Raw genomic sequence first — 22,765 nt, forward strand, 5'->3', positions numbered from 1 at the left:
GTTAGAATGAAACGGTAGTAGACACAGTTGTAAAACATGGACTTCTAACACATTTTCAGAAAGAGAAAAGCAACACCTGCCAAGTTTAACAAAAGCCTGAGCAGGATGTTGACAACCCTTCCAGTGGACCAAGTTTCTTTAGATGTCGAAATCCTGTGTTAAAGTCTCCAAGATGTGGCTGGGAAATACTAACAGTTAATTTCTTAATGAACAAATTCTTAATGAGTGTCTTCTAAGTAGCCCTGAGGATACAGCAAAGAACAAGATAAACTAATCTCTGCTCACATGTACTTATGTACTAGTGTGGGGAGACTGCAATAGTTTAATAAGGAAAATAATAGTTGGTGACCATAGCTCTGATGAGGATTACTATAACATGATAATGTAAGTGGATAGCTACTCTAGACTGACTGAACAGGAAGGGCTTCCTATTTAGTATGTCTGAACCTAGGTCTTAATGTCAAGAAAAGGCCAACCATTCAAAATTCAGGACAGCCCAGAAAGGAAGCTACTGCAAATGGATAAGACAGAATGAGCTTGGTCAGCTGCGGCACAGTATGAAGGCTGGTGTGGCTGGTACAGCATAACCTAGAGGAGAGTAAGTAGGTTCCAGCAGATAGCAACCATGGTAAGCAATCCAGCAGGGGAGCCACTGACAGGTTTAAGCAGGCATGTGATGTGATTGATCACTACAGCTGCTGAGTGAAGAACAGAGGGACAAGACGGAAGCTGGGAGCCCTGTTAGCTTACTGCAGAGGTTTAGGCAAGCGAGAATGACAGCACCTACTCAGATGATGTAAACAAACACGCAAAAAATAATAATAAAAGGAAAAATAAATTCAGGATGTGTTTTGGAGAGAGAGACAAGACTGGATAGACCAGATGTAACAGGTGGAAAAAGTAAATGAATAAATCAGAATATTCCTAGGCCTCTGCAAAACTGGTTAATTGGTGATTGAATTTACTGAGATAGGGAAGTCTGGAGAAAAAGCAGATTTGGGGAAAAATTCAGTAGCTGGACCTCATTTCCATTTAACATTTCATCAAATAAGTAAAGACTTCAAGAAGACAGCCAGGTATATGAGCCTTGTGTTCTAGAGCCAAGTATGAGTGTCTGGGAAGAGACTGTTCTGAAAAGTCCAATGGTGCAACCGGCTTATTTGCATCTGAGTAGTCAGTGTTCTTCAGAACAGTACACTTTGGGAGACTAAGAGTTAACAGACAATTTGACAACAATGACATATATAAACAAAAGGTTTATAAACTATTATTTTAGAGGTGAAATTGTTATCATTGATAATTAAATAACTGAGAAATTTAAGTGCACAGACTGGCTTCCTGACTGCCTGTCTATGAATCTGTGCCTCTCCACTTACCAACTGAATGACATTGGGCAAATCACTGAACCACTTAGTGCCTCAATTTCCTCCTTAAAAAAAAAGAAGATAATAGTAACTATATCATGGTTATAGAATAATCTGTGAAGATTAAATGAGCCAGTACATGGAATGCAATCAAAACAGTATCTGGCAAAGAGTCACCACTCAGCAAGTGCAAATCAGTATTGTTACCTGCTGTCTCCCTGCAGTGTACACAGAAATGTCTTCACACTTCAGTTTTCCAGTTAGATGATGAGTAAGAGATGGCATCAAAGGTTTAGAATAAGCCAGGGAAGAATATGAAAAACCCTCCTCAAAAGAAGTGGAAGCGAAGAGTCCTGCAGTTTGCTAAAAATATTCTCTTTAAAAGTAAGTTATATATGTGCCAGTCATTCCTAAATTCATGTCTCCAGATGCAACCCTGGAGCTGCAGACTCATAAACCCAGCTGTCTACTGGACTCTTGACTTTATAATTTAGTGAGCATATTATTAGAATAAAAAGGGAAAACGATCAGTGTTCTCTTCAGTTAGTGAATGACTGACTGCTTCCAACAGCAAGAATTCTCTGCTCCATAAGTCACAAAAACCGTAATGTGGGTAACATTCAGCTTCACACTGACAAAGTGCCCAGTTTGGTGAACTGCACCTGGTCACTTTAGCACTAATGCTTTGGAATCATGATTCTGTGGCATGTACTGTTTACTGTATGTATTGCAGTAATTATGTGTTATGCAGTATTACATATAGTTGTTTAGGCACTAAGTCGTGTCCCACTCTTTGCAACCCCAGGGACTATAGCATGCAAGTCAATAATTTCTTAAGGTAGGCAAGGAATAAAACAGAGAATAAGGAAATAAGTGAAATGAAGTGAAATGAAATATTAGAAATCACTAGAGGATTCCTAGGTTCTGTTGCCTGAGGCAGACTGGGCAGCACACACCTCAGCAGAGGCAACTCTCAGTTGCCTTGTCCTGGGCCATGACTCCAATCCCCACCAATGATGATGCCAACAGGGTAACCAGACATCTCAAGTAGACAGTCCCAGCAAAACTCTAAGAGCATGGCTTTCCACTCTCAAAAGTGTCCAGACTGGATGAGAAATTGTATGTCTACTTGTGTACATTATCACCAAAAGTCCTGTAGCATGCATTCACTCATTCAGCTAATATCTACTAAACATCTACTGAGTGCCAGGTCCCATGTTGGGCTCCAGTACGATTCAGGATTCTAGCACAGGCATACCTTGGAGATATTTCAGTTGAGTTCCAGACCACCACAATAAAGTGAGTATCACAATACAGAAAGTCACATGAATTTTTTGGTTTCCCAGTGTGTATAAAAGTTACATTTCACTATTCTGTACTCTATTAAGTGTGCAATAGCATTACATATAAAAAGAGTACATACCTTAAGTAAAAAATAATTTATTGCCAAAAAAGGCTAACCAACACAGGGTCAACGCAAACCTTCAATTGTTTAAAAAAATGTAGTATCTGTGAAGCACGATAAAGTTAAGTGCAAAAAAAAAAAGGAATGACTCTAGAAAAACAACAGCTTATGAAAAGCCAAACTGCTGCTGCTGCTAATTCGCTTCAGATGTGTCTGACTCTGTGTGACCCCATAGATGGCAGCCCACCAGGCTCCTCCGTCCCTGGGATTCTCCAGGCAAGAACACTGGAGTGGGTTGCCATTTCCTTTTCCAGTGCATGAAAGTGAAAAGTGAAAGGGAAGTCTCTCAATCATGTCCGACTGTTCTCGACCCCATGGACTGCAACCCACCAGGCTCCTCCGGCCATGGGATTTTCCAGGCAAGAGCACTGGAGTGGGGTGCCATTGCCTTCTCCAAGTAGCATAACACATCAGTTTTAAAAAGAACCCGCCTGCCAATGCAGGAGACGCGCGTTTGACTTCTGGGTTGGGGAGATTCCCCGGAGTAGGAAAGGACAACCTGCTCCAGTATTCTTGGCTGGAAAATTCCATGGAAAGAGGAACCTGGTGGGCTACAGTCCATGAAGTCCCAAAGAGCTGGACACGACTGAGCATACACACAGTGTAACACATACAGGAATAAAGGCATTTTACAACCTTTTCTTTCAGTGACTTAAGGCGCTAGTTCTCTTTTGACTTTCAAAACAAAATATAATTCACACATTTTAGACTGATGTTTCTCTATTAACACTGGTAGGACTAGGAAACCTGAATTGGTGCAACTGTGATTTCTTCTGAATCATAAACATTATTCAGATTAGTTAGAAAAATCACCAGTAACTAATCAACCAAGCAGATCTCAAGGAAGCACATACACTTATCTATCTTCAAAGCAGGTAACAAAGCAAAGGCCTCTGATAAATTTAATGTTGGCAATTTTCAAAGCTCATACTTACACTTAGAAAGAACCTAAAAAGTAAGGTGATCCTGGAGACTCCAACATACCTTGATTGGAATCCTGGCAACTTAGATGAGAGAGGCTGTAGCACTTCACAGTTCTATCTAGGTTCAAAGTTTAAAACTCTTTGTTGGTAAAACCCTTTAAAAGGCGATCTTTAAGGATCCCTCACTTTACAGATCGTGACACTGAGGACCAGAGAAGCCACACAGTAATGTGGGAAAAGTGTGATCTTGAAAGTCAGGTGCTCTTGACTAACCTCTTGCCAGATCTCTCCCTTGTCTGTCATTTAAACATGAAGGTAACACTTACCTTTTAGGCATGTTATGAATATTAAATTAAAATGCTTACTTTTTAAGCATGTTATGAAGATTAAATGAATTCATATTTATGAAAACATCTGGCATACAGTAGATACTCAATACATGTTAATTTCCTTCTTTTCAAAGGGTGACTAACTTCAGAGACATATAGCTGGCAATGGGCAAGAGAAAGGACTAGAACCAAGAATTAAGACCCCCTTTGCACTCAAAAAATTTTTACTTCTTAATTAGCCTTTATTCTTCAATCATGCCATGAAATATAGTTTTTAACACCTCAGTTATGAGTGGCAGGGGTTATTAAACGTGAAATACCACAACCCGCAAAAAAAGGTATTTGTGCCTTCAAGCACATACATCTGCTAAAAACAAAGCCACAAAGAGAGTCAAGAAGTTTAATTAAGGAAGTATTATATTGTCAACCTTTGTAAAAATGCCATCTGCTCAGGTTGTACCTAAAGCCTGTCCTTCTGGAAACAGTGCTGTAGTAAATAGAATTGTTGTTTTTAATGGCTATTTCTCAACTGATATTTCAACATTAGTGTTTGTAGCAAATATGTATCAACTGTCAATCATGTGCAAGGCCCTGTGGACTCTACAGACATGAATTAGGCTTTGGCTTTTTCTTCAAAAAATCTTAGAATCTAGTAAAGAAGAGAGGCAGACCTTGAAGAATGATTAAAAAAAAAATTGTATATTAAGCCAGGGACTTGAAAAATTCAAGGCCAGCCTGTGGTTAGGAGTTATTTAATGCTTTATTTAATGCTATCTACTCAAGGATAAAATGTTCACTGCACTGGCAGTGGGTACATACAACATAATAAACACGTCCGAAGTGTGTTAACTGAATTCTAGTCTTGTTTCTGACACCAACCAGCTTTGTGAACTTGTCATGTTATTTGATAGCTTTAGGTCTCATGTTCCTCAGCTGTCAAATGCGTGAGTCCAAGCGACTCTCCAAGTCTCAGGTTCTAAAAGTCCAAATTACATGATGATGATGCTAGCAAGAAAAACTAAAGCTTTTATTTACTGCGCATATGTTATGTACCAGGCGCTAAAGGCATTATTTGTGTTATCTTCATTTAATCTTCACGACAATCTTACGAAACTGGCATCATTACCCTTATTTTAGGGATGAGGAAAAGGAGGCGAAACAGTATTAAAGGGCTGTAGGAGCGACCTGAACAGAAGCAGTCTGAATCTAATCCAGGAGTTAACCCTTAACCGTTACGCTCAAACTCCCAGTCTCCGCATAAACTGTCTTATCCGTTAAGAAATAAGGAAAAACAGAAAACAGCTTGGGAAGGGATTCCCCCTGGCTAGAGGGCAGATCTGAGTTACTGTCACACTTGTCTGTTTCACGTGTTAGTATATCTCTTGCCCCACTTGCTCCGCAGCGCTCGCGCGCTCCCACAGAGGCGCGCACCACCGCGGGACAGACCGCGGCCACCGCCAGCGGCTGAGCGGGCCCGGGCTGAGGCTCACGGAAGGGCTGGGGGTGCGGGAGGCCCCGTAGGAGCGCGGGCAGAGTGGGTACCTGGGCTGCTGGCTGCTCCTGCCGGCTGGTTCTCCCACCACTCGTCTCCAAGGTCGTCTGCCATCTCCACGCAGGACTCGGCTGGGGCGGACCAACAGGGAAGAGCAGGCGCTAGCCGGGATTCGCGCTGCCTCAGAGCCGGGTAGCGGGCGTTGCAGCACGCGGAGCCTCGTCTCAGACACTGTCGCCTCCGCCCCGTGGCGATGACATCATAACATCGGCCCCGCCTCTCCGGCAGCCGTGTCCAATTCGTCGCAGTTTCTACACCCGTGTGGACGAGCAGGATCAGTTTGAAGACTTAAAATAAACCCCTACAAAAGCCAAAAGAAGAGAAGACACGTAACAAAAATAAAAGTGTATTGACTTTTTAAATGCTTATTTTAAAACTTTTTGTTTAGGCTTTGTTTTTGCCGAATAGATATTGTCGAAAGTGGGAGATAGAATGCTAAGACAGTTTTTCTCCATTCATTTTCAAAGGCTTTGGATCGCGGGAGAAGACGGTAGCACGTGGATGTGTTTTCGTCTGTATGTTACATTTTGGGCGTCAGTGTTTTGCACTGTTTGCTTTTTTTAAAAAACGTGCACACCAATACAGTATGCTGCTGCTACTGCTGCTGCTAAGTCGCTTCAGTCGTGTCCGACTCTGTGCAACCCCATAGACGGCAGCCCACCAGACTCCCCCATCCCTGGGATTTTCCAGGCAAGAATACTGGAGTGGGTTGCCATTTCCTTCTCCAATGCATGAAAGTGAAAAGTGAAAGTGAAGTCGCTCAGTCGTGTCGGACTCTTAGCGACCCCATGGACTGCAGCCTACCAGGCTCCTCCGTCCATGGGATTTTCCAGGCAAGAGTACTGGAGTGGGGTGCCATTGCCTTCTCCGAATACAGTATACTAACGCATATATATGGAGTTTAGAAAGATTGTAACAATAACCCTGTATACGAGACAGCAAAAGAGACACTGATGTATAGAACAGTCTTTTGGACTCTGTGGGAGAGGGAGAGGGTGGGATGATTTGGGAGAATGGCATTGAAACATGTATAATATCATATATGAAACGAGTCGCCAGTCCAGGTTCGATGCAGGATACTGGATGCTTGGGGCTGGTGCACTGGGACGACCCAGAGGGATGATACGGGGAGGGAGGAGGGAGGAGGGTTCAGGATGGGGAACACGTGTATACCTGTGGCGGATTCATGTTGATATTTGGCAAAACCAATACAATAATTTAAAGTTTAAAAATAAAATAAAATAAATTAAAAAAAAAAAACCTGCACGTCATGACCATGAATTTTGGACCTTTGTGGTAGATGAAGGTACTGCTTGCTTTTTTTTTTTTTTTTTTTAATATATACTATATGAGGGAAGAAAATGTTCACTGGCCCAGAAGGGATTGCCCATGGACAGACCCGAGAAATCAGGGTTTCAGAGTCGACTTCCCCACATCCCCTTGGGTTGCGCGGACCCCTCTCGGTTTTGTGAACCAAGGGAAGAAAAAAGGAGCCAATTGCTGCCCAAGTTTAGTTAAGAGACCTACAATGCTGGTCTCATGTCCTGAAGTGGCAGAGATGGCCGCTTGGCACCTTGTGCTGGGGCCAGCTGGAAAGTAAGTGTGGACAATACTTTTCAGGACAGACACTGAGGTGAAAGTCATACAACATGCATTACATACACGCGGTGTGCCTGGCACTATGTTTTGAATGCTGGTTTAAAGATGAATAGGATATGATCCCGCCTTCCAGATTTCACCAACTTGAGAGGGAAAGTACTGCATGTAAGAGTAAAGGTCTAAGCTAATGATGGAAATGCATTCTCAGAAAGGACTGGGACTCTCAATCTGATGAGGATGAATCCGAATCAGTCCAGTCACTCAGTCATGTCCGACTCTTTGCAACCTCATGGACTGCAGCAGGGCGGGCTTCCCTGTCCATCCCCGACTCCCAGAGCTTACTCAAACTCATGTCCTTAGAGTTGGTGATGCCATCCAACTCTTTCATCCTCTGACATCCCCTTCTCCTCCTGCCTTCAGTCTTTCCCATGCAGCATCAGGGTCTTTTCCAAAGAGTCAGTTCTTCGAATCAGGTGGCCAAAGTATTGGAGTTTCAGCTTCAGCATCAGTCTGTCCAACAAATATTCAGGACTGATTTCCTTTAGGATGGACTGGTTGGATCTCCTTGCTGTCCAAGGGACTCTCAAGAGTCTTCTCCAATACCACAGTTCAAAAACATCAATTCTTTGGCTCTCAGCTTTCTTTATGGTTCAACTCTCACATCCATACATGACTACTGGAAAAACCATAGCTATGACTAGACAGAACTTTGTTGGCAAAGTAAAGTATCTGCGTTTTAATATGCTGTCTAGGTTGGACATAGCTTTTCTTCCAAGGAGCAAGCGTCTTTTAATTTCATGGCTGCAGTCACCATCTGTAGTGATTTTGGACCCAAGAAAATAAAGTCTCTCCTTGTTTCCATCGTTAACCCATCTATTTGTCATGAAGTGATGGGACTGGATGCCATGATCTTAGTTTTCTGAATGTTGAGTTTTAAGCCAACTTTTTCACTCTCCTCTTTCACTTCCATCAAGAGGCTTTTTAGTTCTTCACTTTCTGCCATAAGGGTTGTCACATCTGGGTTGTGGGTATTCTTCACATCTGGGTTATTGATATTTCTCCGGGCAATCTTCATTCCAGCTTGTGCTTCCTCCAGCCTGGCATTTCTCATGATGTACTCTGCATATAAGTTAAATAAGCAGGTTGATAATATACAACCTTGATGTACTCCTTTCCCTATTTGGAACCAGTCTATTTTTCCATGTTACGTTCTAACTGTCTTTCTTGACCTGCATACAAATTTCTCAGGAGGCAGGTCAGGTGGTCTAGTATTCCCATCTCTTGAAGAATTTTCCACAGTTTGTTGTGATCTACACAGTCAAAGGCTTTGGCGTAGTCAATAAAGCAGAAGTAGATGTTTTTCTGGAACTCTTTTGCTTTTTCCATGATCCAATGGGTGTTGGCGATTTGATCTCTGGTTCCTCTGCCTTTTCTAAAAACCAGCTTGAATATCTGGAAGTTCACAGTTCACGTACTGTTGGAGCCTGGCTTGGAGAATTTTGAGCATTACTTTGCTAGCATGTGAGATGAGTGCAACTGTGCAGTAGTTTGAACATTCTTTGGCATTGCCTTTCTTTGGGATTGGAATGAAAACTGATCTTTTCCAGTCCTGTAGCCACTTCTGAGTTTTCCAAACTTGCTGACATATTGAGTGCAGCACTTTCACAGCATCATCTTTTAGGACTTGAAATAACTCAACTGGAATTCCATCACCTCCACTAGCTTTATTCATAGTGATGCTTCCTAAGGACCACTTGACTACAGATTCCAAGATGTCTGGCTCTAGGTGAGTGATCACACCACTGTGGTTATCTGGGTCATGAAGACCTTTTTTGTATAGTTCTCCTATGTATTCTTGCCACCTCTTCTTAGTATTTTCTGCTTCTGTTAGGTCCATACCATTTCTGTCCTTTATTGTGCCCATCTTTGCATGAAATGTTCCCTTGGTATCTCTAATTTTCTTGAAGAGCTCTCTGGTCTTTCCCAATCTATTGTTTTCCTCTATTTCTTTGCACTGACCACTAAGGAAGGCTTTCTTATCTCTCCCTGCTATTCTTTGGAACTCTGCATTCAAATAGTTATATCTTTCCTTTCCTCCTTTGCCTTTCATGTCTTTTTTTTTCCCTCAGCTATTTGTAAGGCCTCCTTGGACAACCATTTTGCCTTTTTGCATTTTTTTTTTTTCTTGGAGATGATCTTGATCACTGCCTCCTGTACAATGTCACAAACTTCCATCCATCATTCATCAGGCACTCTGTCTATCAGATCTAATCCCTTGAATCTATTTGTCACTTCCATTGTGTACGGGATTTGATTTAGGAAAACTTACTGCATCTTTTATCGACCACCTTCTACCTATGCAAGAAATAGAAAACAGCATTTGGTGCATTTGTTTAGATTTTACACCTAACCTACGCCATACTGGAAAATACTGCTCTAACTCACTTATCAGTGAAGTCAAAAGGCTGCCAGTTTTGAGTAGGGGCAAAAGAAGAGAAAACTCAGCAGTGCGTCCAGGCTGTGAACATGCTGCTCTTCTCCTTAGCTCATAATGGTGTAGCAGATTCCATGGTGCTGGATGATAGTTAATGATGCCGTGTAGAGACTGGCAGGACCTGAAAGGAGAACCACAGCACAACTCCTAGGGTTTTAGAGTACGGCCATGCCTTCAGTTTTTCCAGTAGTCATGTTTGGATGTGAGAGTTGGACTATAAAGAAAGCTGAGTGCCGAAGAATTGATGCTTTTGAACTGTAGTGTTGAAAATTCCTGAGAGTCCCTTGGACTGCAAAGGGATCAAACCAATCAATCCTAAAGGAAATCAGTCCTGAATATTCATTGGAAAGACTGATGCTGAAGCTGAAACTCCAATACTTTAGTCACCTGATTCGAAGAACTGACTCGTTGGAAAAGACCCTGATGCTGGGAAAGATTGAAGGCAGGAGGAGAAGGGGACGACAGAGGATGAGATGGTTGGATGGCATCACTGACTTAATGAACATGAGTTTGAGTAAGCTCTGGGAGTTGGTGATGGAAAGGGAAGCCTGGCGTGCTGCGGTCCAGGGGGTCATAAAGAGCTGGACAGGACTGAGCCACTGAACTGATCTGAAGTGATGCCTTGTCAGCCAACTATTCAGAAAGCAGCTACTGACATAATACAGAGTTCTAGCCAAAACAAAGCATTTGATTGTGGGGCATCAAATGAATATATTACCAGAGCTGCTCTTCTGGACCTAGGTTTTGTAAGGTTGGGTGCACACAGCTAACACCCAGTGAAAAACAAAAATGCTATACATGGGATCATATCTAAGCAGTCCAGAGGTTGTAATTTACATGAACAGGTAACAAAGATCTCTGTGTCTTGTATTTCTTACTCACGCCTATTGCTTCATGAGGTGTGACCAGTTGATGATAATGGTGGAAATATTCACAACTCATTTAGGCCTGATATGTTATTAGAGCTGAAAATGGACTGCGATTGCACTGCAGTCCCACTAGGGAGGGCTCCTGAAGGACAGTAGTGAGGAGAGTCCTTCTAGTAGGCAGAACTTCAAGGTGTACATTGAGTTATCTCCTTTGAATGGGGAGAGAGATAACATGAGCTCAGGGTAAATAGAGCCCTGAGGAACAGTGAATTGTGTGGTTCAGTGGACCAGGGGCCTAGAAGATATAATGTTTTGAAGTTCAATAGCAAGGAGATCTGGGAAGAGACATGTGCAGGGAACCAGTGGGCAAAAGTGTGTGCATCTTTGTGTCCCATGTCCAGGTCCACTTGTGAGTATCCACTATGGATGAGACACTAAATATCTAGGAAGACATACTGCTGGTTATATTTAACAAAGATGGCCACCAGTGCTTCCCATCCCACATACTCTTCTTACGATGTGACTTTGACGCGCTTTCCATTGAGTAGTGGAGTCTGGTTCCCTCTCTGAAACTGGACAAGCATCTGTCACCTGCACTGGGCTTCTCAGGTGGCTCAGTGGTAAAGAATCCACCTGCCAATGCAGGAGATATGGGTTTGATCCCTGGGTTGGGAAGATCTCCTGGAAAAGGGAATGGCAACCCACTCCAGTATTCTTGCTTGGAGAATTCCATGGACAGAGGACCCTGGTGGACTACAGTCCATGGGGTCACAAAAGAGTCAGATATGATTTAGTGACTAAACAACAGCAAAACAACTGATAGAATATGGTAGGAAAGATATTCTGTGACTTCTGAGGCTGAATCTTAAAAATCCCACTCATTTCCACGTGGCTCCCTTGGAATATGTGCTTGGAATCCAGGTGTAGTACAGTGAGAAAACCACACAGAGAAACCACATGAAAAGGACATATGTTATTGTGGCCCACAGCTCAGCAGAGGTCCCTGCTGACTGCCAGCATCAACAGGCAGACCTGTTTATGAAGATGCTTTCAGATGATTACAGGCCCCAGTTGTTGATTTCCCTCCAGCTGTAGCCCCAGACAGCATGGAGCAGAAACAAACCATCCCCACTCTTGTCCTCAGAAGTGAATTACAGACCTACTTTTCTCATGTAAGAAAAAAAACCTGCCTGTGAAACTGTTGTTTCTCCTCTGGCCACAAGAGGGACACCTTGTTCCTTAGGAAACCTGTAAGTTGCAGAAACCATGCTTACTTGCGATCTCTTATGGCCTGCAGGGTACCCTACTTAGAATTGCAATGAATTTTCCATCTTTTTCCCCACAGGACCTGGTAAAGTCAAGTGGCTTAAAGTAAAACTTATGGTTAAAAAGAGTGCATATCTTGAATATGTATGAGCCCTAGAGATCCCCTCATTTAGAAGAAACATATGATCTTTAACTTCACCTTTGGAACCAGAAAATTGACATGGAGACTACATGTTTAGGCTTAAAGAAGAAACTCAATTCTAGTTTGCCCTTTGGAGTCATTGGGTGAAAGTGGACTGTCCGCCTCTAGCTGCCAGGTCTTAAGCTCCCTAGAAGGTCACATCCACGGAAGTGGAGCAAATAGAGTAGGTGCCAGCCCCGTGGTGGTCTGCAGAACTTCCCTGGGAGAGGCTGGGGCTTCTGCTTGTGGTTTCTGGACCACCACTGTGCTACTGCTAAGACTCCTTACCCTTTAGTGAATGCTGTGGTGAACTTATTGGTAAAGGAGGCTGCTGGAGGTCATTTTCAGTGACCTCCTACATCATGGGTTAGTCCTATTAACAGATGTTTTCCCTCTAGGTTTTTTTTTTTTTAAGATTATTATTATTAATTGTGAAATGCACATCACATAAAATTTACCATGTTAACTACTTTTGTGTATACAGTTCAGTGGCATTTGATATATACACATTGTAGTGTAACCATCACCACCATCCATGTCCAGAACTCCTTTCATCTTGCAAACCAAACTCTACACCCACTAAGCAATACTCCTTCATCCCTTTCTCTCCCCGGCACAAAATCACCCTTCTGCTCTGTCTCTGGATTTGACTTCTCTATGTGTCTCATATAAATGGAATCATACTGTTTTTGTCCTTTTGTTATTCGCTCATTTCTGTTAGCATAATGCCCCCCAGGATCATCCATGAGGTAACAAGTCTCAGAATTTCCTTCTTTTGTAAAGCCTGAATAATATTCCATTGTATGCATATACCACTTTCTGTTTGTCCATTGATCCCTCAAAGAACATTTAGGTTGCTTTTTCCTTTTAGATATGGCGAATAATGTTGCTATGAATTGGAGTGCGCCAAATAACTCTTTGCATCCCTGCTTTCAGATCTGTGGGGTATCTACTCAGAACTGAAAATGCTGGGTCACACAGTAATTCGGTTTTTCATTTTTCGAGGGTCCTCCATACTGTTTTCCACAGCTGCTGCCTAACGTCACTTTCCCATCAGCAGTGCACAGGACTTGCAATTTCTCCATATTCTCACCAACACTTGTTATTTTTGGTATTGTTTTGTGTTCTTTCATAGTAGCCATCCTAATAGGTGTGAGAAAATCCCTTTACCCTTTAGTTTTTAAAGCCAGCTGCCCTCATATCTCTTAGGGGAGAAGGATGTCACCATGACATCTGTCAATATATAGTCTTTGGGTAGCTGGCTGTCTCTGTTGTCTCTGGTAAGGACAATAACTAAGAAATAACTGAGGTCATCAGTCTTTCTCTGGGGGCAAGCGAATATACTAAGCCCTCACTGGCAGGGTTTGCTTCTTAGGCAGCTAAGAACATTTCTGTCCTGCCTTTAGGCAATTTGGTGCAACAGCTCACAGCGTGGACTGTGGAGCCAGATACATGGGTTAAAATTTTGGCATTGCCTTTTATTAGATCTTGGACAAGTTATCTTGCCTCAGTTTCTTCCCCTATAATATGGAGCTAATAATAGAGTCATTATAAGGAGTAACTAAGTTAATACATAAAGACACTTAAAGCATTTTGATTCCTGGTTATCGCTCAGAAAAGAGTGGCAGTCGTTACCCCTCCGTAACACACTGTATTACCGGCCACAACTTCATTTAGCCTCCCAAGTGATGAAGATAGTTACTGTTACCACCTACTGTTTTGTAAGTGTAAAAGCTGAAGTTTAGAGACCTTAAAGTAATTGACTCAAGATATCACAGCTGGTGGAGCTGAGATTGGTTCTCTGACCCTGGCCCCGGAAACTTTTCCTAACACATTCTGTATTGGTGACTCTGATTTTGGCAGAACAAATGACAAAGACAGCATTGTCCTTGGTGAGGAAAGGCAGCTCTTACTAGCAGGCAGTTGGAGCCTGGTAAGCATTCCATCAACTTTCCCCAATGTGTTTGTCACCCACAAATGAAGAGCAGATGAGAACGTTGCTGCCAGCCACTCACTTGTCAGATGAGAACTGACTTGGCCATGCTCATTACAGAATTAATTTTTAGATCTTGGTGGTTTTTAACAAAGCATGTGAATTGTAGGTCTCCACAAGATCATAAACTTTAATTTAGAAGTGCCTTTGAATCTAATAGTCCATTTTTACTTGCATTAAGATAGCAAAGGAAAAAAACCTCTGAAAAGGTTCTGGATGCCTTGAAGGAAAATTCAATTAGATGGTTCTGTGTTTCAGTAATATACACAAGAAACTTCTGAGTAATTTGTTAAAATGGGATAATGTGCCCCACTTTTAAAATTCAAATTCCAGTGCACTTATCTCTAGGAATTAGCAAAAAATAATCTTCTAATGATAAAAGTCATTAACAGGTATTTGACATCATAAAGAATAGCTTACTTGAGAATAAAATTGATCCTGATACAATTATTGGTTTTGAAAATGAAAGCATCAGAAATCCTGTGTAACTCTTTGCCAGAAGAAGGATAACTCTAAGGGTATTCCATAGATATTTTTCTTTTTCGTAATATGGAATGAGCATGATATTTACTTTTAGAGTCACAAGGACCATTAAAAAGAAAAACTTTTCTGAAATATAGTAAAACATGATTGATTTGCACTCTTTGGTGGCCGTATGTATTTGGAATTCATTGTAATTCCATGTGGGTTGGGATGACATTTCCCTTTGCTGTATATATGATGAAAGGATTTGTCAAATACATTCCTGCAATGAGTAAGGGAGATTTTAAAGCAGTTTAATCATTTTTGTCTGCAAATGGTGCCACTGATTTTAAGTGAGTCTTTTCTCTCCCTTTTATTACCCTAGGCCACCAGGTCTCTCTCCAGGCTCATGGCTCCACCCTTTATCTTCTCAGCAAATATATGTTTGGAGCACAGACACATCCCACAAGTCCGTGTATAAACCGAGCATCTATTCTTTCCCTGCCTGGAGCAGGCTCCCCTGCGAGACTGCCTGTTTCTATCAGGGGCACCATGTCTGTTTTCCAAGTGTATCAGTGAGAAGAAACCATCTTGGAGTCAAACTTACATCTCCCTCATAAGGCCATTCGGGGATTGTCCCCAGGTTCAGTTCAGTCTATCAACTGTCTCTTCAGTTTCCAATTCTTCTTCATTCTATTTCCTAGCCCTTGAGATATCTCCATGGTTATGCAGTCCTTAAACCCTGACACTGACCTGACATTCACCCTCATTCTTGAGATTTGGTTGCTGCTGCTGCTGCTAAGTTGTTTCAGTCATGTCTGGCTCTGTGCGACCCCATAGGTAGCAGCCCACCAGGCTCCCCCGTCCCTGGGATTCTCCAGGCAAGAACACTGGAGTGGGTTGCCATTTCCTTCTCCAGTGCATGAAAGGGAAAAGTGAAAGTGAAGTCGCTCAGTCGTGTCTGACTCTTAGCGACCCCATGGACTGCAGCCTACCAGGCTCCTCTGTCCATGGGATTTTCCAGGCAAGAGGACTGGAGTGTTAGGCTCCCTCAACCATCAACCCATCATCCCATTCCTGGATTAAAGCTGTTCTGATCTATTCAGTGGTTTTGTTATCTGTATCATAGCTTCTCCATAGAATTATCAAAGTAACTTTTCTAAAATGCTTATGTTCATACCATTTTTTCTGCTTGAGGACCTACAATGTCTTATTGCATATTAGATAAAATATAAATGTATCTTCCCTATATGTAAAGCCCTGCATCATGTGGTTTTACTTTGGTTATTAAATATTTCCTTTATTAGTTTTTGAGTAATTCTTCTGGTCTAGTCAGGCCATTTCCCTTATCTCTGCTCTTTCCCCTACCCCACCCCTGCCCTTTCTGACTCTCTCTCTCTCTCTCTCTCTCTCACACACACACACACACACACACACAAACACACTACCAGTTTCCTCTTCTATTAGAGGAAGAGAGGCTATTCTTGGGATGCCCTATGCTCCATTCATCCAAATTCTATCAAATTAAAGATGATTTCTTTACAAGTCATCTTCTCAAAAAAAAAAAAAAAAAACCTACCTGAGATTAGATTTCTTCTCACATTAGGCTTCTAAATAATCTTGGAACATATAATCTCTGTATAGTCTTGGAGCTGGATTCAGTCACACCTCACATCAAGTTTAGCACTACCTCCCACAGCAGCCCTGAGAGATTTTTTATTCCTCCAGGCTGGTGCTGGACCAGTACTTTATGATGAGCTGTGGATGCAAAGATGAAACCATGAGGTGCCTGCTCTCAAGAAGCTGACACTCTCTCAGTAGGGGAGTCAGACAGTTCAGTGACCGAGCAGGAAAAGTGAAGCGACAGAAGATTGTATAGGCAAGTCGGAAGGAGAGGTGGTGCTTGTGTGTGTCCCGAGAGCTGAAGAGGATTTATCCCTCACTAGGGGTAAATCAGAGAAGCAGACAGGCCAGAGAAGCATTCCCAGGAACAGAGAAGCAAGGAATGGCCTTCCTTTTTCTGCACTTCACTGGCACGTATGCATCCAGTGAGCTGTATACCAGCCTTATTTGCAGATCACCTGGAAATCCACTTGTTTAACAAACCATGATACCCTCTGAACAGATGGTACTTTTTAAAAGAATGGTCATGTTTTCTGTTCCTCATGTGCCCCTCACATTGCCTGGTAATACCAGGTGCAAAGTAGGGGCTACTCTGTGTTGTGTTTTAACGTAAAGGGATACAGTAGACACATAGTAATAATGGATTTGCCCTGCTTGTCCAGCATTCTGAATTCCAGCCATTTATTCCTTCCTGCCTCTGTCTCCTGTATCTATCCTTCCATTGACTTTTGTGACTAGCACTGTGTGCACAGGAGATAACTGGTCCATGTTATGGAAGAGCCTTTAGTCATGGGATGAGATAGAGCTAGTTGGGCCAAGTGGAAATGGAAACTGTTGTCCTGAGCTTTCAGATTGAAGGGTTTAAACAAGTAAGTTAACCAGCCACAGACTGGTGCTCCATAGTTGCTTATTGAATGATTCCTTTATAATAAGTTATGTAATAAGTTATGATCATTCAGAGCTTGATAAGTCATCACGAAAGAATTCATTCCTTATCAGTGATGCTTATTAAAACCCTTAGGTTCTTGAAACAGGTCTGCTTCCCATCTGAAGCTCCACCCACCACTATCTCCCTTCAAAATTTGTGGCTCTGGTGTGGCAAACGGTGACAGAATTTAGTACTTACAGATTACTTTTGTGTGTGGGGGGGTGGGTGCGTGGGGAGACAAGAAATTTGTGGCAGTTTTTCCTTTTAGGATGGATGTGACAGATGCAGCAGCTAATTGTCCCCCAATATATGTTATATTTTCTTCTGTATTAATAGAACCTGTGATTTTTAGTTGGGCATGTGGTTGCCCTAAATAAATACTCCATTTCCCACACTCCCTTGCAGCTTGTTGTGGCAATGTGACTAAATTCAGAGCATGGGATGTGGGTGGGTGATTTCAGCAACCCCTCAGTTGAGTTCTTTAGGAAGGAAGCATGCTCTCCCCTTCCCGACTTGTCCTCCTTCCCACAGACTGGAGCAGGGCTGCAGTGGTTTGCTCTCCTGGCCCCTGGAGATGAGGGCCACACCCTCGGGTGGAAGAGCAATGCAACAGAAGGGGCCTTGGGGCCCTGACTGGGGCTGCCACAGCAACCCCAGCCTGCTTATACTTGCAGCTGCTCTGTCAGAGAGAAAGAATTGTCCCCATTAAACCAGGATTGGGGCTTCCTAGTGGCTCAGACAGTAAATAATCTGCCTGCAATGCAGGAAACCCAGGTTCAATCCCTGGGTCAGAAAGACCCCCTGGAGGAGGGAATGGCAATCCTCTCCAGTATTCTTACCTGGAGAATTCCATGGACAGAGGAGCCTGGCAGGCTATCATCTATGGGGTCACAAAAAGTCGGAGACGACTGAGCGACTAACACTTTCACTTTCAAGCTAGGATTATGTTAGGTCTCTGTTTCAGTAGCTAATTGACACGTTAGGGGATAAACAGTTATGAAGTTCAGACAGTGTCAGCTGAGTGATATGAACAAGATAAGAAACATACTTTTAAAGGTATTTAATAAGACTCTTTTTTTTCCAATCAGTACAAAATTTTAAATACAAAAATGATTTGATATTGACATGTCTCAAATCTATCATGGAAACTCAAAAAAAGTTACCAGTCTGTTCACCATTCATGGTTATCTGTAAAATATTTGAGAACAGTCACCCACTGCAGACATTCTTCGCCCCTGTGGGATGTCACCCTGCATTAAAACTCTGTATTGAAATAACAATATTGTCAGTTTGGTCCATTTCACATGGAAAAGTTCTAGTTAATTTTGAATTACTAGGAATTGTAGCCCTGTCCCTATACTTTAGCACATGTACTTGTTTCATCTGCTTTTACACTCAGTGTGTTAACATAATGTGTAACACTCCAGAGGGAAACACAGATACATAGATAATTACTTAAAACTCTTTTTTAAATTAAATGGAGTAATTCATTTAGCTCTGAGATTAGCACCATTGTATAATAGAATACACAGTATCTGGCATAGATTTTGCTCCTCTCCTATCTAAAAGTTAGAAGCATATGCCTGATAATACACACACACACACACACACACACACAGGCAATTGAGTAACAACCAATAAATAAGTTGGAAGATATTTGAAAAGTGAAATTTGGTTTTGACTAAAGAGGTACTTTCTCTCTTTGTGGAAATCAAAAGCCCATACATGCACAGATAAATATAGTTTTATAAATGAGCTGAGCTGACTTGCTTCTGAGCCATTTCCATGCAGCTATTCAGCAGATGGAACCCAGTGAACCCAAATGGCCCTCATAGCCATTGGTCCACAACCAGCATCCTCAAAACCAACCCAGAAGATGTTTGGCCACATCCGTGCTATCTATCTGCTTTGAAAATGAAGGTTGAGTGGGATATGTTTTTGATGGGAAAAGTTTGTCATACATTTAGCCATGAGTAAGAAGCCACGTGATAATGAACTCACTTCTCATTCTAACGAATTGAGAACAAATGGTGCTTGTATACCATATAAGGAAAAGAGGGAAAAGACAGCTACTAGGCTGAGGAGAACATTCTTGATGGTTCAAATGATTCTGATTTCACGTAGACACAATTCCATGTGTGTTTATACCGTATTTATTTGTGTATTTTCCCATCTGTACCTATCACCTTGTTTCCTCACTCTTAATTTTGAGGAGAAGATACAAGACTTTACCACCATAGCCCCACATTATTCCCCCCAGTGGCTTATAGTGTCGGCAGCATACTCCCAGCCAACTTGAAATGCTTTGTCTGTGTTTGGAGACCAGATTTTAATGTGCAAAGCAATTAGTATGTAACTAAGTGAGAACCTGGAAAATATTTTTATCTTTAAAATTGTATTGATTCTTGTACTTGTGGGGTGACATAAAAAGCATGGGCTGTCATTGTCCTTTAACATTCCAGATGGCTCTTCCACAAGTTGCTTCCTGCATTTTTAGTACTTACAGCAGGAAGTAACATCCATTTGTTAAGACTTCAGAAATTATTTTTCCAGAAAACTTTATCTTCCTATATAATTCTGAAAGCCCCCTTTCTTTCCCCAAGTAAAGGATAGCTTAGATTTAGGAAATTCACTCTGGAACCTCAGATGACACACTGATTTGTATGTATACTACACAGGGAAATTTCATTGAAATTCAATAGGTACTAAAAAGTACTGATATCCCCTTCATGGATGAAACCTCATTGTAGTTATTTGTGTGTGTAGGCAGAGGAAGGAGATTATTATATGCATGTAAACACAATTAAGAACTGCTGTTGATAATGAACATTCCACAAGACTGGAAAGTTCGGCGGGGAGAGGGTTATTTTTTTTTCTTATGACTTCTAGGTGTTTATATTAGTTGATTCATAGTGTAAATTACATGGAGACAAGAAGAAAGAAAGAAAATTACAGGAAAGAAAAATACAAGCAAAAACAATCCTTGAGGAACAAATGAGTTACTTTCCGCTCATGTCTCCCAGCTGGTTTGTTGGCTTCCTGTGGGACACTGTCTTAAAGCCCCGCAAAAGTGTCTCATCCAGTGCTCGGCACAGAGAAGGCACGAGTAAGTACACTACAGTTGTTCTTCTAGGGACACTAGATGTGCAATTCTAAGTAGAACTCTTGTAAAAGACACAGCCTCCAATAGGGGTGAAATATCCTGTGGACTAAACCCTACCCTGGTTCTTTGTCCCCGTCTCACTGGGGAAGAGCACTGCAAGACACCCCCACATCCCAGGGCAAAATATCTGCACAAATACGGAGGAAATTATGCAAGTAAATACGGTATGTAATTGTTATCACTGACATTTCTTTAAGCCATATTTATAAATATTTTAAAGTAAACAATATGAGTGAGTGACTTTCATTATCTATGATGCTCTTTCATACTGAAATACTTCGATCTGAATAAGCAGGTTATCATGGAAGCACATAACATAAGCAGCTAATACAATTCCAGTGGGTACAACAGGAGTGTCAGTACTTGATACATAAATCTATCCCATCATTTTCAATCACAGGCTGCCGTGCAGAGCACTAAGCATGCATCTTAGTTTTTATTTGTACATGACAGTTCAAATTTTCACTTAAATATAACTTTCCAACTATATAAATGTTTTGAAGCAATTATGTTTCTCATTTGGATTTTTTGGGGTGCATCATTTTCTTTTCTTCTATTAAATCTCTCTCTTGTTTTCTTTTTTTACATGGGATACAATAAATATCCTGAAAAAGAGGAGTGGACGTACTGCCCGGCGTACAGTCCCGCGGCCTGTTCAGAGGGCATCTGCAGGAACACCCGGTCTCCGGGCCGGAGCAGCAGCACCGCGCTGCCGGACGCCTGGTCCAGGAAGCCCTTCTTGTACTCGTCGTACGTGTACATCACGGGCTCGTTGTTCTTAAACAGAGCAACCCACACGTTGCCCCCCTTGCAGTGAACGTGGTATACAAAGTAGTAGACCCCAGGGACCTCGCAGGTGAAGATGCCCGTCTGCGGGTTGTAGTTCTGTCTGCCGTTATAGAGCAGTTTGTCGAACTTCACCGGGGCCCCCACGGGCGGGAAAGGCGCCGTCAGCTCAGCGGTGAACGCGGGCATCTCGTAGGCCGGCCCTCCTCCATTCTTGCCTTTCTTAGCACCGTAGGCGTGCGGGGGTTTCGCTCCCTCGATTCCCAGCCCCATATCTGGCAGGTACTCTCCATGGGGTGGTGGTGTCGGGGGCATCACAGCTGGGGGTCCTGGGGGCCCCGGAGGGCCTGGGGGTCCCGGAAGGCCAGGCTGGCCTTGGGGACCGAGGGCACCAGGCTTCCCCGGGGGGCCATGAAGTCCTGCTACTCCAGGCTTCCCTACTCCAGGGAACCCCGGGGGCCCTGGGAGACCGGGTTCTCCTTTGGGGCCAGGAATTCCAGGTGGTCCAATGGGGCCACTCGGGCCTGAAATCCCTGGGATGCCTGGGGGGCCCTGTAAACCCTGCTCCCCTGGGATTCCTGGCTCTCCCTTTGGTCCAAGCAGCCCTGGGGCACCCGGTAGTCCTGGCAAGCCTTTGAGCCCAGCCTCCCCCTTGGGCCCTATGGGACCTGGCAAGCCCCTCATGCCGGGGGGCCCCACTTCACCAAGGAAGCCTGGCTTTCCTGGGAAGCCTTGGAGCCCTGGCTCACCCTTTGGTCCTGGTGGCCCCTGTGGCCCCACAACCCCACCTTCTCCTTTGGGTCCAGGAAAACCGATAGCACCTGGAGGGCCCATAGGACCTGGGATTCCAGGCAGGCCTGGCTCTCCTGGGGGACCCCCCAGTCCAGGAGCGCCTACTGGTCCTTTCTCCCCTCTTGGTCCCAGAGGCCCAGGAAGACCCCCAACACCCCTGTCACCTTTGGGTCCAGGGAAACCTGGTTTCCCGACCCCTGGAAGGCCTGGGGGTCCTGGTAGCCCTGGCAGGCCTTGCTCCCCTTTACCACCTGGAAATCCTGGCTGCCCAGGGATCCCATCCTGGCCCGGTTTGCCAATTCCAGGTATCCCAGGAGGTCCTTGAACCCCTGGGACCCCGATAGGGCCTTGGGGCCCAGGTTCTCCTGGAGGGCCTGGCTTTCCCAGGGGGCCCTGGGGCCCAGGGAAGCCTGTCACTCCTGGCTTACCTACTCCTGGAAGTCCTACAGGGCCAGGAGGCCCATGCATCCCTGGAGGACCCTTCAGGCCTGGCAGACCTGGCATCCCGAAGCCCTTCTCTCCTTTAGGACCCTGAAGGCCTGGAGGGCCTGGTGGTCCTTTGGGTCCTCTCTCACCTTTGGCACCTGGTTGCCCTGGTAACCCTGGCCCACCTGGCTTCCCAATGCCAGGAAGTCCGTGAGGCCCTGGAGGCCCTTGTGGCCCGGGGATCCCCATGGGTCCTATCTCCCCTTTGGGTCCGATTTCACCTTTGGCCCCAGGCATTCCCATGGCTCCTGGCTTTCCTGGCATTCCGGGCATACCTGGCTTTCCAATTCCTGGATACCCCTGTGGTCCTGGTTTTCCTTTGACTCCAGGAATCCCCTGACCTGGTAAACCAGGGGGCCCAGGTGGTCCTCTTGGGCCAGGCTCTCCACGGGGACCTTGCTCCCCTCGCAGACTGGCTAATGGTATTTCTACCGGGAGAAGGGAGAAAGAAAGAGGGAGGAGGGCACAAAGAAGGGAGGGGGGAGAGAGA

The 22,765-nt window shown here is 43.7% G+C and overlaps 2 protein-coding genes across 5 annotated transcripts in view; both read right to left on the bottom strand.

The window, feature by feature from the left end:
- CMSS1 (cms1 ribosomal small subunit homolog) overlaps positions 1-5,806 on the bottom strand; it is a 394,950-nt gene extending 389,144 nt beyond the window's left edge. For all 4 annotated transcript variants that reach the window (XM_086410480.1, XM_086410469.1, XM_086410437.1 and 1 more), the window contains exon 1: positions 5,624-5,806. Coding sequence is in view for 2 of the 4 variants with exons in the window: in XM_086410437.1 (XP_086266563.1) it covers positions 5,624-5,687 (64 nt within the window). In the remaining 2 variants the exon portion in view is untranslated. The remainder of the gene's footprint in view (positions 1-5,623) is intronic.
- Positions 5,807-18,093: 12,287 nt separating this feature from the next.
- COL8A1 (collagen type VIII alpha 1 chain) overlaps positions 18,094-22,765 on the bottom strand; it is a 170,753-nt gene continuing 166,081 nt past the window's right edge. Inside the window, exon 4 of the mRNA XM_086410491.1 lies at positions 18,094-22,703. Coding sequence (XP_086266617.1) covers positions 20,794-22,703 — 1,910 coding nt within the window. The 3' untranslated portion in view covers positions 18,094-20,793. The remainder of the gene's footprint in view (positions 22,704-22,765) is intronic.

The sequence above is a fragment of the Bos grunniens genome, chromosome 1, assembly GCF_055505025.1.
Source record: "Bos grunniens cultivar Pamir isolate PY7600 chromosome 1, Bosgru_T2T1.0, whole genome shotgun sequence".
NCBI classification, from domain to species: Eukaryota; Metazoa; Chordata; class Mammalia; order Artiodactyla; family Bovidae; genus Bos; species Bos grunniens.